The following is an 18,522-nucleotide window of genomic DNA, read 5'->3' on the forward strand; positions in this document are numbered from 1 at the left end:
GGAATAACAACGAAGCGGCGGTCCGAGGGGGTGGAACGCATCGCAGCGCTCGTCCACCGGTGGGAGACGGAGCGACGGTTACCAAATGGGGCAGGTTGTTTCTGTCTACAAGGGTGGACTGATGATTTCGTGTATGGATTGCACAGTTGCTAAAACTGAACGAATATTTTTGTTTGTTTTACTAGGTAAGGCCAACTCAGCTATGTAGTCCTGTTTCAGAAGCGACGGGCCACAAATGAAAGCTCAAGGAAGTGACTAATCATGACGTGGAAATGTACAGCAGCCAAATACTTTAAAACGCACGCCGATTCTAAATGTGGACGGAAAAACCGGAGGACCCGGAGAAAAATACACGCAACCACGGGGAGAGTGAACACTCAAACGCTAAATATACAGGCGTCGGGGTTGGGATCGAACCCACAACCTCCTGTATACCTGGCGAGGTAGTGAACATTTCATCGCCGCGGTGCGACACACGTAGCGACGGAGAAATCACTCAAGCACGTTTGACCCGTCGATGCGACTCGGAGTAGACGATGGCCGTCGCGGCCTCACCGGGCGACGAATCCAGTCGGGAATCCCGCAGAGCGGCACGACTTCGTGTTACAGGACGGCCCGTGGAAGCGGATACCACAGAGCTATCTCCGAGATCCGTTCTCCGTCGATTGACACACTCGTCCACACAGAACGGCCCGCAGAAGAGGATATCACAAAACTATCTCCGAGTTTCCCTTCTTCAAGTGATGCTCTGGTTCACACAGAACGGCCCGCAGAAGCGGCTATCACAAAACTACCTGTGAGATTCTTACACGTTACGGTCTGGTCAATGGAGAACGACCGAAGAAAGCGGACACCACAGAGCTACCTCTTGAGATCCTGTCTTCCTTAAGCGACCTCTGCTCCACATACAGCAGCACTGACCCACACAACTTGCCACACTCAAAGATCTGGAATTTTGCAAAAAACTCAGTGCAGAACCAAGTTGGATGTGTGTACTGTGCCTTCATAAGTGCGCACTAACAGCACTTGCCCCAACAGTCTGTTAAGGCTACACGGGGGTCTTTGTGATATAGGTGATCCAAAACTACGCAGCATTTGGAAGTGAGGGTGCGGGGTGGGGCTACGAGGGGGGGAGGTGAGTGGTGAGCGTGGGGGTGAGTGGTGTGGGGTAGGGTGGTGAGCGTGGGGGTGAGTGGTGTGGGGTAGGGTGGTGAGCGTGGGGGTGAGTGGTGTGGGGTAGGGTGGTGAGCGTGGGGGTGAGTGGTGTGGGGTAGGGTGGTGAGCGTGGGGGTGAGTGGTGTGGGGTAGGGTGGTGAGCGTGGGGGTGAGTGGTGTGGGGTAGGGTGGTGAGCGTGGGGGTGAGTGGTGTGGGGTAGGGTGGTGAGGAGGGAGAGTTCATTGTGAGCAATATTCAGCCGATCGTGTCTTAACTTGTGAGCTCACGCCTCAACCGACTCGCACACGCACACAAAGGTCCCCCCTGTAGCCCACACAGGCTGACGAGGCAAGTGCTGCAAGAGAGTAGCACCGACGGAGATCGTCGCGGCGCTGATGGTACTCATTTAACGCTGGGTCGACCTAGAGGAGGCACGCCTGGAACCGATACAGATATCACTCGTCACCGATCTCGACTGCGAGCCCGAATCGAGACTCGGGTTGCCGCCGGGTTCGTGGCGCAGCGCTACGCCACCGCTTCCCGGACGCACGCACGCACGCGTGCAGGTGTGATGGGACATTAACTATTCACCCCCAAGCACAGCTGTGCGCTTGCGTGCGTGAACACGTGCTTTATTTTTAACCGTGCAAACAACCCGTACGTGACAATGGGGCTTATTATTAATACATGCAACCGATTGTCTGCGTGAGGCTGGGGTAGATGGGAGAGGAGAGATGGGAGAGAGAGAGGGGAGAGAGGGTAGGAGGGGAGAGAGTGGGTGGGAGAGGCGAGATGGGGGAGAGAGGGTGGGAGGGGAGAGAGGGTGGGAGAGGCGAGATGGGGGAGAGAGAGAGGGGAGAGTGGGTGGGAGAGGCGAGGAGGTGGGAGAGGAACTTGGAGATAAAGGATCAGCCATTGGGACGTAGAGACAGATGTCCCCAGCTGTCAAGACAGAACAAAAACAAGACGGAGACACCACCATCACCACCACAAAGATAAACAAAGATCCCCCGTATAACTGTAACAGACTGTTGGGACAAGTGCTGTTCATGGGCACCTATATGAAGGCCAGCATGGCACACTAGGGGGTGGGTGGGTGGACAACACCACGCCTGACCACAGACACTGCCATCACTACCACCACCACCACCACTACCTCCACTACCACCACCACCAACACTACCTCCACTACCACCACCACTACCAGCAGAGGGCAACACCACCATCGCCAAAGTAAATCGACCCCTAACTCCCACATTGACCCACTGTGTAGGCGATGAGCAGGGACGGGAGCTGAGTGAGCGCAATGTGAGGAGGAGTGTTGCTTCCGACTGGGAAAGGTCAGCAGAGAGAGAAGACTCGACTCACACCGAGACACGAACTTCACCGCATCCCAAACGCACAGGGCGTGCATTGTGCGTGCATTGTGCGTGCGTGTGCGCGTGCGTGGGTGTCTGTCCCCAAAGCACAGGGCCGTACATTGTGCGTGCATGCAAGCACGTGTGAGGGCGCGTATTGGGGATGAGGGTGTATTGTGTGTGCAAGTGTGCGCGTGCGTGTACGCGTGCTTGTGTGAGTGTGTGTGTACGTGCGCGTGTGTATACGTGCGTGTGTGGGAGTGCGGGTGCATCGTTAAGATGTCTTGGAAGGAAGGGTTGAGAGTACCCACACTTTACCCCACCACACACGACATGCAGATCAACTCATCTGGGTTGAACCCCTTAAACTATGTTAGGGAGGTGGGGTGGGGGAGGGAGGTGGGGTGGGGGTGGGAGGAGGGGTGAGAGGTGGGGTGGGGGTGGGAGGTGGGGGGATCTAAGAATTCCCCCCCCACCGACCTCCATTGTCTCAGCTGCCACGCCGGGAGATGGGAGTGGAATCAGAATATTGATTAACAATGGAGGAATCCGATGAGCTATGAAGCTATTTTTCACACGCCACAACAATACAAACACACGACAGCAGTGCAAAGCATAGGGCAAGGTAGGCAAATCACAATAAAAATATACAAATAAAACTAAAACACATTTTTTTTACCAGGCAAAGCCCAACGAGCCATTAGCTTCTTTTTCAAAAGCGACCTGACCACAAATGACAGCTCAAACGAAGCGGCTTATTGCGTGGAAATTTCTCGGAGCCAAATACTCTCAGTAATCGAATACGAACCGGCGAACTCGGGATGGGCAAGTCCGGTCAGTGCTCTGCTGACCACGATCACACCACAGTGGCCGCGTGGCTCAGTTACCATCACTCGATATGACGTGTGGGTAATAGGCGCGTTGCTCGCTCACAGCACTATTGCCAACAGTCTGCTCAGGCTACACGGGGGGGGGGGGGGGTTTGTGTTTTTGTGCCGTGGGCGCGGCTGTCTGTTCGCACACACCGCGCCTGTCGGAACTTCCCCGATTACTCCATCTCCCGTGCGGGAAACCACGGTCCAAATGTCAACACCGCCACCACCACTACCACCAACACTGCCACCACCACCACCACCGACGTAGCCAGCACCACCAACACCGCCACCACCATCACCACCAACACCGCCACCACCAACACAGCCGCCACCACCACCAACGTAGCCAGCACCACCACCGCCAACACCACCAACACCGCCACCGCCAACACCGCCAACACCGCCAACACCAACAACACCACCACCACCGCCACCACCACCACCACCAACGTAGCCAGCACCACCACCAACGTAGCCAGCACCACCACCAACACCGCCACCACCACCAACACCGCCACCACCACCACCAACGTACCAGCCCTACCCACCGCTTTGCATTACTCAGCCGCCGAATATTTTGTTTTTGTAGATCGCGACCAGACCTCGACGAGCGAGACACACCGAGACAAAAAAATAACAGCCACACCGCAGCCACCGCCACGTGTGTCTGTGTCCGAGTGTGTCTGAGTGTTTCGCTGAGTGGGTGTCTGAAGTGGGGAGCGGTGGTGCAGTAGTTAGCGCGCCGCGCTCAAGACTCAGCAGCCCGAGTTAGATTCCCGCTCACAGCCAACACCGATGACGAATACCTGAACAAATCCTGGGCCTCCTCTAGGTCGATTTAGCCTAAAATGAGGACCTGGTGTGGTGTGTAAACATCAGCATTGGGGAGACAAAAGTGGCCGAGCGTGGTGGATATCATCACCTCCTTGTGCGGCGTGCCAGCCTGCAAAGGTGCTAACTAACAGCAAATGCCCCATTCACCTGCTGCTCAAGGCGATACCGGGATAAACTAAATCACGACGTTTCGGAGGCAACACAAGCTTCCGTCTTCAGGTGGAACCGTCACAGCAAAACGACTGTATCAGTGACTTTACCGCAGTCACGAAAAGTTCAAATCTAGAATTCAATTGATAGTCATTTTGCTGTGACGGTTCCACCTGAAGACGGAAGCTTGTGTTGCCTCTGAAACGTCGTGATTTAATCGATTTGTTTTCTTTAACCTACGTGACTTTACCGAAAAAAACAAAAGGTATGGATGCTTGCGGTCACAAAAACTTCAAATCTAGAGTTGTACGGGGATATTGTCTTTGTTTTTAACTGTGTCTGTGCGTCTTTGCCTGCCTGTGACAAACAGATGTACAGGCATTCATACTCTTAGTTCTTTCGGTAAAGTCACGTAGGTAAAAAATGAAATTAAGATCAATTAAAAAAATTAAACAATCTTAATTTCATTTTTTACCTACGTGACTTTACCGAAAGAACTAAGAGTATGAATCCTTGCAGTCAAGAAAGCTTCAAATCTAGAAAGATGTACAGGCAGACAGGCAAGGGGGGCAGCCTGAGAGGCAGGTAGAGAAGGAGACAAGACAGAGAGACGGACTGAGAGATACATTGACGAGACAGGCGGGTAAGGAGACAAGACACGCTGGGAGGGAGCCAGGCAGTACCCCCCCCGCCCCCCGTTCACAGGTCCAAACAGAAAGATTGACCTCAGACACTGGGCCCTGTGACTCCACACTGACTCGCTCCCCTTTTCACCACTCCGCCAGTTGAATATCGCAAGCGCTCATTTGCATCGACGCGATGACAGAGGCGCGGCACAGAAGATAACGAAATCAAACACCTCCACGCGCCCAACGCGGCACGGCATGGTTGGCAGTTTGAGCGCGTGGAGGCTCACGCGGTTCGAGCCCACGAGGGCCACCCTGGTTAATACCGTGGTGCATACCGATCCTAATAATAGTAAAACTGCCGCAGTGGCCGTTCAGAGATGCCGTGCCGTTGTTTTTTCGCAGGACTAGGACACCGTGTGCCAGCGTCACAGCCCAAGTTTGGCTAAACGTGAAAGATTACACCGATAAGTCACTCAATTGGGATCACACGCAAACGCACGCATGCAGCAGGAGCAGCAATCATCGCCCGACCGCGACTGTGAAACTACCGCAGGCCGCATGTATGAGACTCGGCAGCGCCTTCCTTCGTGATGATCAGCCTGTGCTATGGCAATGATAGCGCCGATTTCCTTGTATCTCCATATATATAAAAGGCAAAGTTGTGATTATGTGTGTCTGTTCAAAATGTTTAGTGTACTTCCTGACATGCAACAAACTTGAAATTTTCCATGTAGGTACTTTTCAGACTGTACACCATGCACAAATTATAAAAATACACTTTTCTTTTTGGGGGGGGGGGGGGAGCTCAATAATGCATATATTTTTTGCACGGCAAGTCAGCTGTGATGTCAAATCTGTCATGTGACCCGCGCATGTGGAAGCGTAACGCATTGTAGTGTCGTGGTTAGCGCCCCGCGCCACTACCCGGCGACCCGAGTTCGATTCCCGCTCACGGCCACCGCCGGTGACGATTATTTTAACCGGTCCTGGGCCTCCCCTAGGTCGACTCAGCCTCAAACGAGTAACTGCTGTGGTGTGTGAACATCGCCACTGGGGAGACAAAGGCGGCCGGGCGTGGTGAATCCAAGTCCCGGGCGAAGCCGTGTAGTACAGCTAGTTAAGTTATAAAATACGTTATCTGCATGTGCAAGTGTGTAAACATGTAGGGAGCACAGGTGGTGCAACTGCTGGTTAGTCAGGAAAGTCACGGCACCTGGGTCCGTGCCGTGATCTCCAACCAGCAGCGAAGCGTGATAGCCTCAAAGTACACCTAGCCTGGCACAAGCACTGTGGTGACGTTACCGTCACTTAGTGGAAAATATTGGCTGAATGAGAAAGTGCATACGAGTGGGGAGCGGTGGTGCAGCGGTTAGCGCGCTGCGCTACGAACGCTGCCACCAGAGTCCGATTCCCACGCACGGCCAATAACACTGGCGATTATCTGACCCGGTCCTGTGCCTCCCCTAGGTAGACTTGGCCTTAAATGAGTACCTCGTGCGGCATATATAAAAGAGCACTGGGGAGCCAAAGGCCACTGGGCGTGGTGCTGGCCACCCACCACCTTGTGTGCCGTGCCTGGGTGAATTGGTGCTGCTTGCTTACAGCACTTGCCCCAAGGCTACACAGGGCATCTTAGTCCGTCTCTATGTGCCCCTGATCGTGGCACAACTTCACACCGGAGTCCCACGCGTGTGGGATTATCTTAAACTATTTTAAAACTATTTTTTATTTCACCAGGTAAGGCCCACAGCTCTTTTCAGAAGCAACATGGCTATAACAAATGATAGCTCAACACAAATCTGGAAATGTGTACACAAACCAAATACTCAAAATGCATTATGTTGATTCTAAATATGGAGATAGAAAAACCGGAGGTCCCTGTGAAAAATCCACGCGGCCACGGGGAGAGAGAGAGAGAGAGACACGCAGACTCCAAATGTACAGCGGGTGTTATGGTCGGGATCAAACTCACGACCTCGTGTATACCAGGCGAGGTAGTTAACATCTCGCCACGAGAGTAATGGTGACCCCCGCGCGTTCGAGGCGGAAGGGCACTTGGGATGCCACCTGTACTGTCAAAGGGAACCGGGCTGGGGTCAAAGGGCACTGGGCCAACCCCCCTCCCCCCCCCCAGGCGGTGGGGGGAGGGTGTGGCAGGGCTACGGTTTAAAGGTCGGAGCTGTTTGCGTCATTGAGTAGGAATGAGACGAGAAGACAGCAAACTATAATAATACATCGCTGGATGTGACGCATGCACACAGACACACACACACGACAATGGGGAGGCAAATGTGACAGGGTGTGGTTCTGGACACATCGCCCCCCCTTCCACCTGCCTTGTGTGCAGTGCCAGCCTTCGTAGGTGCGAACGGCACTTGCTCTAACGACCTGTGTAGGTTACACTTTGGGGGATCTTTGTCTGCGTGATTGCTCTACGGAAGTTTGCGTCATGAAGTTAGAACACGCGGGCACGCAAGATAACGCGCGAAGATACCGCGGGCGGAGATGGAGAAGGCACGCACACACACCGCGCCCAGCCACCTTTACACGCCGTACCAGCCACACACTAACACACACACGTGCTCTCATAGCCACACACAAAAACACAACACACACGCTGTCTTTCACTGACAATCTCACACACACAAACGCAGACAAAAACCACTCACACTGATGCGCACACACAACAACAACAGCCTCCATTCACCACTAAGTGATGGTGACCTCACCACAGTGCTTGTGCCAGGCTCGGTGCACTCACACTCTCACAACAACAACCACCACCTTTCGCCACTATCTGGCGGTGACATCACCAAGGCGCTCGTGCCAGGCTATGTGCACTTTAAGGCCACGTGAAGTGTGGAACGCCCGCTGGCAGGAGGTCATGGGACAGACCCAGGTGCCATGGGTTGACCGACTCTCTCGTACACTCTCACACACACTGTCACTCTCACTCACTCTCTCACATGCTCGTCCACACTCTGAAATGCTTGACCACACTCACTTTCACAGGCTCTCACACACACAGACAGGCAGGTGCGGGCCATGCCTGTGTTCCATCACTCAGGTGCAAGCTGATTTTGTTTAGCCAAGGTAAGAATTCAAGAGACCATGATGGGGTCTCACCTCCAACAAAGCTGAGCCGGGTGTAAACAAAATAACAGACGGCAAAAACACGAGAAAATCAAGTGCGGCAACGAAGCCGAACAGAAAACGTGACGAAAGCCACCGCGTCGTCACGTGAGAAATCCGAATCATAGCAAGAGACTCACCGGCACCATGCCACAGTCGCACACATGTGTCTCACGGCTCGCTTCCTCTGGGGTGCATGCTCGGCTGGCTGGCGGCGGCGGTGGTACTGGGCAGACACGGTCAGGCAGGTGAGTCTCACCTGTGGGAAGGGGGGAGGGGCCAGGGCACACACGGGGACGTTTCATTGCAGAATCTTCGCGGCTGCGGCGGCAGGAGGGGCGAGGTTTATGAAACCCGTTTCCCCAGACTGTGTGTGAGTGATGGACGCGGAACTAGTCGTGTGTGTCCGTGCGTCTGTGCACGTGTGTATCTGTGTTTTTGTCCGGTTAGAAACATTCAGGCTGGCCTTACCTACCATCCATTCTGCATTAAACCAGACTGAGTTACAGTGCGAGGAGCTCACAGATCCTTGAAAGATCTGGACACAGCCCAACACTAAGCTCCTCAGGCAGGCGAGGCTGTATTGGCTGGGCTACATAGCCGTATGCACAGCCACCGCATGCCCAGGCAACTTCTATTTGGCTGGATAGCGGGGGCTAAACGGGCATGGCATGGGGTTGGAGAAAAGATGGAATGATGCAGTACAAAAGGACGTAGAGCTGAGTGGACTGGCTGATGACTGGTACCAGCGGTTTCAAAGTCAGCCTCTGTTGAAGGAGGCTTGTGAAGGACGCTATGGGGCACAGTTGGTGTGAGTCGCCCTCCAGCATGAGAGGAGGACAGAGGAGTGACGCTCACAACAATGCGCCAAGTGCCAGGCAGCTAAAATAGAGTGTGGTGGCGCAGTGGGGGGACACAGGTGGTGCATCTGTCAGTTATCTCAGCCAGTCAACCCTTGGCACCTGGGTCTGTTCCGTGACCTCCTGCCAGCAGCGAACCTTTATGATGCTTCACGTGGCCTCAACGTGCACATAGCCAGGCCACAAGCGCCGTTAGTTGTTGTTGTTGTGTAACTTAGTGGCGAATGGTTCGTGCGCTGCGCTACGAACCCGGCCACGAGCGTTCCATTGACGCTCACAGCCAAAGCCAATGACGATTATCTGAACTGGTCATGGCCCGCCCCTAGGTCGACTCAGCCTTCAATGAGTACCTGGTGCGGTGTGTAAACATCGCCACTGGGGAGACAAAGGCGGTCTGGCGTGGCGCTGGCTACCCACTCCATTGTGTGCTGTACCGGCCTTCATCTGTGCTCACTATCAGCGCTTGCCCCAACAGCCTCTCAAGGCTAAATGTTCAGATCTTTGTCTTTGTAGGTTCGTGAACCCAGCGGCACGAGTTCGAGTCTCGGTCACAGGGCAACATGGGCGACGGGCGAGTGATATCTGAACCGGTCCTGTGCCTCCCCCTAGGTTGACTTAGCATTAAATGAGCACCTGGTGCAATGTTTAAAAAAAAATTCGTTACCGGGGAGACAAAATGTGGCTTAAGTGAAGTATTGGCCACAACCGCACCCCCCACCACCACTCTCTTTGCACTGTGCCAACCACAATAGGTGGCTGCTTAACAGCACTTGCCCCGAATGGTTTGTATGTCTCTATGGGGGACCTTTGTCTCGTGTGAGTGGAGAGGCCCTGGGGGTTTGTGTTGACACTGGGGGGGTTCGTCACGGGGATGCGAGTGGGAATCTGTGACGTGTACAGCTGTCACACACATACACACATTCTCACACACGCACACAGAGGACAAACATTTACATGCACACATACATAGACAGTATTCACATACACACAACTAAACAATAAAGATCCCCCGTATAGCCTTAACAGACTGTTGGGGCAAGTGCTATTAATGAGCACCTATGAAGACCGGCATGGTACACAAAGGGGTAGGTGGCCAACACCACGCCTGACCGCCTTTGTCCCATCAGTGCCGATGTTTAGTCACCGCACTAGGTACTAATTTGAGGCCGAGTCTACCTAGCGGAGGCTCAGGACCAGTTCAAATGTTCGTCACGAGCGTGAATCGACACGCGCACAAAGTGACACGAAAAATTCAAACGCACACACAAAAAAAAGACAAAGCTTTGAACAGACTGTTGGGGCACATTGGCAAGCACAGATGAAGGCCGGCATTGCACGCGAGGGGAGCAGCAAATAAGTGATCAGTACCGCTGTTCTTGTTGTTATCGCGAACAAGAAGAGGTGTTGCCAGTGATGTCGCGAGGCGCGGGGAGAGAATTAACGACGGAGCAGAGGATCCGGAGCAGGGGACCAGGAGACTCGACACATTTTTATTTTACCAGGTAGGACCCAATGAGCTAAATAGCTTTTTTCAGAAGCGACCTGGCCACAAATGACAGCCCAATCAAGTGGCATGTCACGTGGAAATTTACAGCAGCCAAATACTCTGAACGCGTGTTGTTGATTCTAAAGCGTGGAGGGAAAAAAGCAGAGGACCCGGAGAAAAATGCACGTGACCACGAGGAAAGCGAGGGACACGCAGACTCCAAATACACAGCAGCAGGCGTCAGGGTCGGGATCGAACCCACGAACCTCCTGTATACCAGGCGAGGTAGTTAACATCTCCAAGCCACCGTGATGATGAGAGAGAGAGACACGCAACCTCCAAATATACAGCAGCAGGCGTCAGGGTCGGGATCGAACCCACGACCTCCTGTATACCAGGCGAGGTAGTTAACATCTCCTAGCCACCATGATGATGAGAGAAAGACACACAAACTCCAAAAATACAGCAGCAGGCGTCAGGGTCGGGATCGAACCCACGAACTTCTTGCATACCGGGCGAGGTAGTTAACATTTCGCCACCGCAGAAAATATGGTGAGATGAGGTTCGCGGTTCATGCCCCGTGGCCGTCCCGGTTAATACCGCGCAGCACAACGACGGCAACGGGGGGGGGGGGTCGCCCCACAAAATCCCACTTCCGTCGCGACGGCATTCAGATCTGGCGCGATTCAATCACGCGGGTCAGAGACGTTCGCGCTCGAGTTTGTTTGTTTACGATGCGCGACGCGCGGAGAAATGGGACCTTGGTGCTAACATGAGAGCAAGTCTGAGCGCAACGAGTTAAGGGTCCACTCTTCAAAGCCGAGACATGGACGTCTCGGGAGTTACCCACACTTTACCCCACACCACCTCCACCGCACGTGGTGACCTGCCCATCATAGACCTCGCGGGGGGTGGTTGAATCTATTTACACAGCATCTGCTGCTGCTGCTGCTGGGGGAGGGAGGGGGACGGGCAGAGGAGGCGGGGGGGGAGTTCGAGAAACTTGCTACGACCAGCGGCCTGTTTAGGGGCCATCCATTTAGTACGAAGGCAAAAATCTGTCAAAACTTGACCTCCCCCCCTCCCTGTACGCACGCGGACGTTTTACACCCCCCCCCTCACCTGCGTATGCACGCTTGACGCACCCCCCACCCCCCGAATCCTATAGAACAGCCGATAATTAATTCACGAAGAACGTGTTAAGCAAACAGATAGTCCACGGCCGGCTGCATTAAAGAATTAAGTTGCGTTCCCTGGCCACTGATGTTGCTGAGCTGCGTGATAGCTGCAGTCAGGGTGGCATACAAGTGACACCTCTCCCACAGTCCCACTTCTCCCGGCAGTACTTGTTGTCTGACAGCTGAAGACACTGAACTGTGGCTCATTTGAAGGCCAATGGAGACAAATTATTATCGAGGCTTCACCCCCCTCCTCCCCCCGTTTCCTATGCGTACGTACATTGTCAGTAGACCCCCCCCATACGCAAGCGTACGCATTTGGGTCAACCCCCTCCCCCCTCCATGCGTACGTACTGAATGGATGGCCCCTTCGTGCACGCCTGGTGTTACTGGGATAAGATGTGAAAGCCTTCCCCGGTGTACAGGAGGTCGTGGGTTTAATTCACACCCCATTGCGCCTATTGAAAATTTGGAGTTTGCATTTCTCTCTTTCCCCGTGGCCGCGTGGATTTTTCTCCGGGTCCTCCGGTTTCTTCCCCTCGACGTTAAAGGATCAACCACAACGCGTTCAGAGTATGTTGGCCGCTAGAATATTCCAGAAGTTAAGCCACTTCTTTGAACTATTATTCTTCAAAAGAGCTTCACAGCTCAATGGGCCCTCGCATGGTGAAATAAAAAAATGTTTTAAGTTTCGTTTCAATGTCGCTGTCATTCTCTACAAATGTTCACGTATCCGACCTCGTCACGTAAACCCCTCCGCCACCACCGTGCCCCCGTAGAGTCCGACTGACCCCCGTATACACGAGATGGGTCTCCGCGTGTCGGTCCATTTCACACTGCGGTGCACTAAATGTGACGGGTTGCCCTGGGAACTCTCTGGGATTTCTCGAAGCGCGTGGTGTTGTGCTGTTGCAGCCTCGGTGCAGTGCTCTTGTTGTCGTGCTATTGTGTTTCTCCATTGATGGCGATGATGGCGATGTGGGGAGCGGTGGTGGTGGTGGTGATGTGGGGAGCGGTTAGAGCAGCACTGCGCTACAAACCCGGCCACCCGAGTTCGATTCCCACTCGTGGCCAACCCCAGTGGCAATTATCTGAACCGGTCCTGGGCCTCCTTCCCTAGGTCGACTCAGCCTCAGATGAGTACCTGGTGCGGTGTGTAAACAACGCCACTGGGGAGACAAAGGCGGTCGAGCGTGGTGCTGGCCACCCACCCTCTCGTGTATCGTGCCGGCCTTCATAGGTGCTCACTAACTGCACTTTGCCCCGACAGTCTGTTAAAGCTATACGGGGATCTTTGTCTTTGGTGATGGTGGTGATGGTGGTGATGGTGGTGGTGATGGAGCACAGGTGGTAACATCGGCCAATAATCCGAGTCAGTCAACCCACGGCACCTGGGTCTGCTCCGTGACCTTCGGACACTTCACGTGGTCTCAAGGTGCACCTAGCCTGGCACAAGCACCGTGGTGACGTCACCACCACTTAGTGGCTGTTGTTGTTGTTGGTGGTGCCTGTGGTGGTGTTGGTGGTCGTGGGGAGCAATAGTGTAGCGGTTAGCGCGCTGCGCTATGAACCCGGCGACACGGCTTCGATTCCCGCTCACGGCCAACACCAGTGACGATTATCTGAACCGGTCCCGGGCCTCCCCTAGGTCGACTCAGCCTCAAATGAGTACCTGGTGCGGTGTATAAACATTGTGTGCCACTAGGGAGACAAAGGCGGTCGGGCGTGGTGCTGGCCACCCACCCCCTCGTGTACCGTTCCGGCCTTCATAGGTGCTCGCTAACAGCACTTGCCCCTACAGTCTGTTAAGGCTATATGGGGGAGCTTTATCTTTGGTGTTGGTGGTGAAGTTAACGGTGGCGGTTGGTGGTGGTGAAGAGTTAATCGCAAACTTTTGGGAACCTCCTTTGGGAACCTCCTTTGGGAGACAGCTTTGGGAAAGCCCTTTGACCTGCGTGGCTGTGGCCGAGATCCTCTGTGCCGAGATCCTCAGCGACGTGAATATCGCCCCCGTCTCTGACCGTCTGGACAAGCGTTATCGCGACCCCCCCCCCCCCGTTACACACACACACAAGCACTTAACAACAACGCCGACACACCGTGCTTGTTTTCCGCACTCATGTCTCGAGAGCCTGCCAGGGCAACGTGGAATTTCCATCATCATCATCAGCAGCAGCAACAGCACAGCAGCAGCAATGTCTCAGGACGATGTTGTGCCGTTATACAATCGTGGTTACCCACACTGTGCCCCACCACTGTGCACTGGGCAGGGTCGCTGCGCTGGTGGTGATTGGTGGTGTAATTGGGTGGTGGTGGTGGTGATTGGTGGTGTAATTGGGTGGTGGTGGTGATTGGTGGTGTCATTGGGTGGTGGTGATTGGTGGTGTAATTGGGTGGTGGTGATTGGTGGTGTAATTGGGTGGTGGTGATTGGTGGTGTAATTGGGTGGTGGTGATTGGTGGTGTAATTGGGTGGTGGTGGTGATTGGTGGTGTAATTGGGTGGTGGTGGTGATTGGTGGTGTAATTGGGTGGTGGTGGTGATTGGTGGTGTCATTGGGTGGTGGTGATTGGTGGTGTAATTGGGTGGTGGTGATTGGTGGTGTAATTGGGTGGTGGTGATTGGTGGTGTAATTGGGTGGTGGTGATTGGTGGTGTAATTGGGTGGTGGTGGTGATTGGTGGTGTAATTGGGTGGTGGTGGTGATTGGTGGTGTAATTGGGTGGTGGTGATTGGTGGTGTAATTGGGTGGTGGTGGTGATTGCCCCCATCATGTGGATGAGTCACCTTAACATGGGGCGCAGCAGCAGCACAGAATCGAGTGCATAAACACACTCACACACACAAAGACAAAGATCCCCCGTACAGGCTTCACAGACTGTAGGGGCAAGTGCTGTTTGCGAGCACCTATGAAGGCCGGCGGCACGGCACACGAGGGGGTGGGTGGCCAGCACCACGCCCGGTCGCCTTTGCCTCCCCAGTGGCGATGTTTACACACCGCACCACGTACTCATTTCAGGCTGAGTCGACCTAAGGGAGGCCCAGGACCAGTTCAGATGATCGTCACTGGTATTGGCCGTGGGTAGCGATCGAACTCACGGCGCAGCGCACTATCCGCTACACTACCGCTCCCCACACCACTGTAGAAACACAATACAGTGTGCACAGTGCATGTACACACTGTATATCTACACACAATACAGTGCACATGTACAAAGCGCACACACACCATACAATGCACACACGTTGCACACAAGCAGAACAGTTTATACAAAGCAGTATAGTACATCGTGTGGTGTGTATGTACACATACAGTACGGCGTGCAGTGTATATACACACAGGCCACATCACACAGTCCACTTACACATGACGTGAAACACAGTACAGATGCACACAGTACATGTACTGTGCACACTGCATGACATAGCATCAGAATATGTAAAATACACACACACACGTGTAAATACACGCCCACACACAGACCCCCAAGACACATGCACAACACAAACGCGTAAACTAACACGAAGATCCCCCCTGAAAAGACTGTCTCCCCAGTTGTGATGGCTTTTTGACACACAGAACCAGCGGACTCATTTGAGGCTGAGTCGACATCGTGGAGGCCCAGGACTAATTTAGGGAATGTGTCACTGGTGGTGTTGGTCGTGAGCTGGAATGAAACTCGGGTGGCTGGGTTCGTATCGCTGGCGTGCTAACCTCTACAACTACCGCTCCCCCTACCTAACACAACACATACATACACACGTGTACACACACACACACGTGTACACACACACACACACGTGTAAACACACACATATACTCACCACACACACGTGCAAACACACATATAGTCACCACACACACATACCACACACACACACATACTCTCCACACACTCGTGTAAACACACACACTCACTATACACACTCACCACACACACCACACTCACCAGATACTCACTCACCACACACAGACTCACCAAAAGTGTAAACACACACATACTCACCACACACACACGTCTAAATACACACACACACACCACACACACGCTCACCACACACACATACACACTAACCACACACACGCACACACTAACCACACACATACATACTCACCACACACATACACACTAACCACACACATACATACTCACCACACACATACTCACTCACCACACACACACGTGTAAACACACACATACTCTCCACACACACACACTCACCACACACACTCACCACACACTCACACACTCACCACACACACACACTCACCACACACACACTCACGTGTAAACACACACACACCACAAACACATACATACTCTCCACACACACTCACCACACACACACTCGCTACACACACACCACAGACACTCACCACACACACACACACCACAGACACTCACCACACACACACACACCACAGACACACACGTGTAAACACACACACTCACCACACACACACTCACCACACACACACACGTCTAAACACACATCACACATACTCACCACACACACACACGTGTAAACACACACTCATACTCACCACACACACACACTCACCACACACACACACACACGTGTAAACACACACTCATACTCACCACACACACATACTCACCACACACACACAGGCACAAGCAGGTGGCTAGTGCTAAATCAGTGTGTACGCTGCAGTCGGCCATTATGTACCTGTGACACTGCCACACGCGCCCACACGTTCCCAATCGACCCCGACACACGCTCGCAGCAGACACACGCGTACAAGTGCGCCGAACAAGTGCAGATCGCCCTTGGGAACAGGAGGGGCACCTCCGCAGAACAAAAAACCCAACTCGGAACATAAATCGGATCGCGTGTTGGATTTGTTGAAAATGTTTTTTTTTAACTCCGAACAGATTTTAATTGCGAACCCGTAGCCCTCGCTCCTGTCCTTCACCTCAACGCAAACGTACCTTGACATCGGAAGCTTCCTTAAGGATGCGGCCAGGACATTATCTCGTCCTGCTCGTCGCGAACCAAGCGGAGCTGTCGCGAACAGTGGCGGACGAACCTTGTGGGAGGGAGATACGGAACGGATCGAGACGCACGGACGATCACATTAGCGACGCGTGGAGAGGGGGGGGGAAGAAGTGGGTTCGATTACCCCCTAGTTCCTGTCAAGAGTGGTACGCTCTGGGCTGTACCATTTAGTTGCTTAGAGGGGGGTGTTTGTAAGATGATGTATTCCAGATTCCTCCAATTGTCGAATTGTGAGTGGTCAGGAGGGGTTATGGTTCGGGGTGTATCTGTTTTAATGTTCAGTGAGGGAGTGTAGGTGCACTGGATGCTCATTTATACAGTCGAGAAGTGGGGGCGGGGGAGGAGGGAACTCTGTAACTCCCCAGTGATTCTCAATAGTGGTATGGCCCAGTTTTAACCATTCTCATAGCGGAGTCCGCGGGCGAACCCAGATTTCAGAAACATTACCCCTGTGAGATGTCAAGAGTGGTACAGTCCGGGCTGGACCATTAATGCAATAGTAGGGATGAATACAGTATAAGGGATCTTTCCATTGTATAGTATAGATACCCCTATGTATAACCACAATTGGTATTGTCCGGGCTGTACCATTAAGGTAGCTTCATAAATGAGATGGGCTATTCGCATATAATGTGTGTGCTACGAATAAGGGCCATGCCGGAAACATCGCAGATTATTAATGTTTTATTTCAAAGCTACAGTGGTATTGCCTAATATGTTGCGTTTATATTGTATATCACAGAGGGGAGTTGCACGGGCTTATGCACATTACACAAACAAGCCCCCCTCATTTAACGTCATGAATGGTTTTGGCCTGGACTGTACCATTCACCAGCAGAGGGGAATTGAAGATGTGGGTCCAGTCTAGGCTGTACCATTCAGAACCATCTGGATACTATTCTAGATTTGAAGTTTTCGTGACTGCAAGGATCCATATTCTTGGTTCTTTCGGTAAAGTTACGTAGGTAAAGAAAATAAAAAATAAAAATTAAAACAGAACAGAAGAGAGATGTCTAGGATGGGCTCATAGACTAAATACCCCCCTGTAAATTGTGACGAGTGGTATCGTCCGTGCCGTACCAACGTGTCTACATTTTGATTTAAAGCTTTCGTGACTGCAGGGATTCATATTCTTGGTTATTTCGGTAAAGTCACGTAGAAGGGAAATAATAAAATAATATAAGTATAAAACAATAAAAATTCTCACGACGTTTCGACTGCAACACAAGCAATCATCATCAGGTGTGAAATCCACAGCAAGAAAATTTTAAAAAAAAAGTATTGCTGTGGATTTCACACCTGATGACGATTGCTTGTGTTGCAGTCGAAACGTCGTGAGAATTTTTATTGTTTTATATTTATATTATTTTATTATTTTTCTTCTACGTGACTTTACCGAAAGAACCAAGAATATGAACGTGTCTACAGGTTAACCGTGACAGGCAAGTGGTAGATTGCGGACATAAAATGTTACCTCCTTAACTTAAAAAAAGTTACGCTGTTATTATTTTTACACATCTCATCAGCCACGCATTACTAACATTTCCCCCACAGCGCCCTGGGTACTGTTTACGTGTGGAACAAGTATAACCCGTAAAAACAAAGTTTTTCACTATAAATCCTTTATATGCGTGGCGGCTAGAGTCCTCTCGTCCTCTGGCTTGAGATGGCTGCCACCTATGGGTCAGATGATTGCATTGCACCATTAAGCAATTGGTAATTAAATATAATATTTTTGTCATAAAAGTGTAAAATTTTGGAAATATTTTTTTCACGAACATTAATTGTCACGTACAACGAGTCTGTGTGGAAAATGTCAGCTCAATTGGATCACGGTAAGTGGG

At 52.4% G+C, this 18,522-nt stretch overlaps 1 protein-coding gene across 2 annotated transcripts in view; it reads right to left on the bottom strand.

The window, feature by feature from the left end:
* LOC144728117 (ras-GEF domain-containing family member 1B-like) overlaps positions 1-16,769 on the bottom strand; it is a 36,234-nt gene extending 19,465 nt beyond the window's left edge. For both annotated transcript variants that reach the window (XM_078607408.1, XM_078607407.1), the window contains exons 1-2: positions 16,612-16,769; positions 8,275-8,393 (exon numbers count right to left, since the gene is read on the bottom strand). In XM_078607408.1, coding sequence (XP_078463534.1) covers positions 8,275-8,283 — 9 coding nt within the window. In that variant the 5' untranslated portion in view covers positions 8,284-8,393; positions 16,612-16,769. The remainder of the gene's footprint in view (positions 1-8,274; positions 8,394-16,611) is intronic.
* Between the last annotated feature and the right edge of the window lie 1,753 nt (positions 16,770-18,522).

The sequence above is a fragment of the Lampetra planeri genome, chromosome 27, assembly GCF_965212315.1.
Source record: "Lampetra planeri chromosome 27, kcLamPlan1.2.h2, whole genome shotgun sequence".
In the NCBI taxonomy this organism is placed as follows: Eukaryota; Metazoa; Chordata; class Hyperoartia; order Petromyzontiformes; family Petromyzontidae; genus Lampetra; species Lampetra planeri.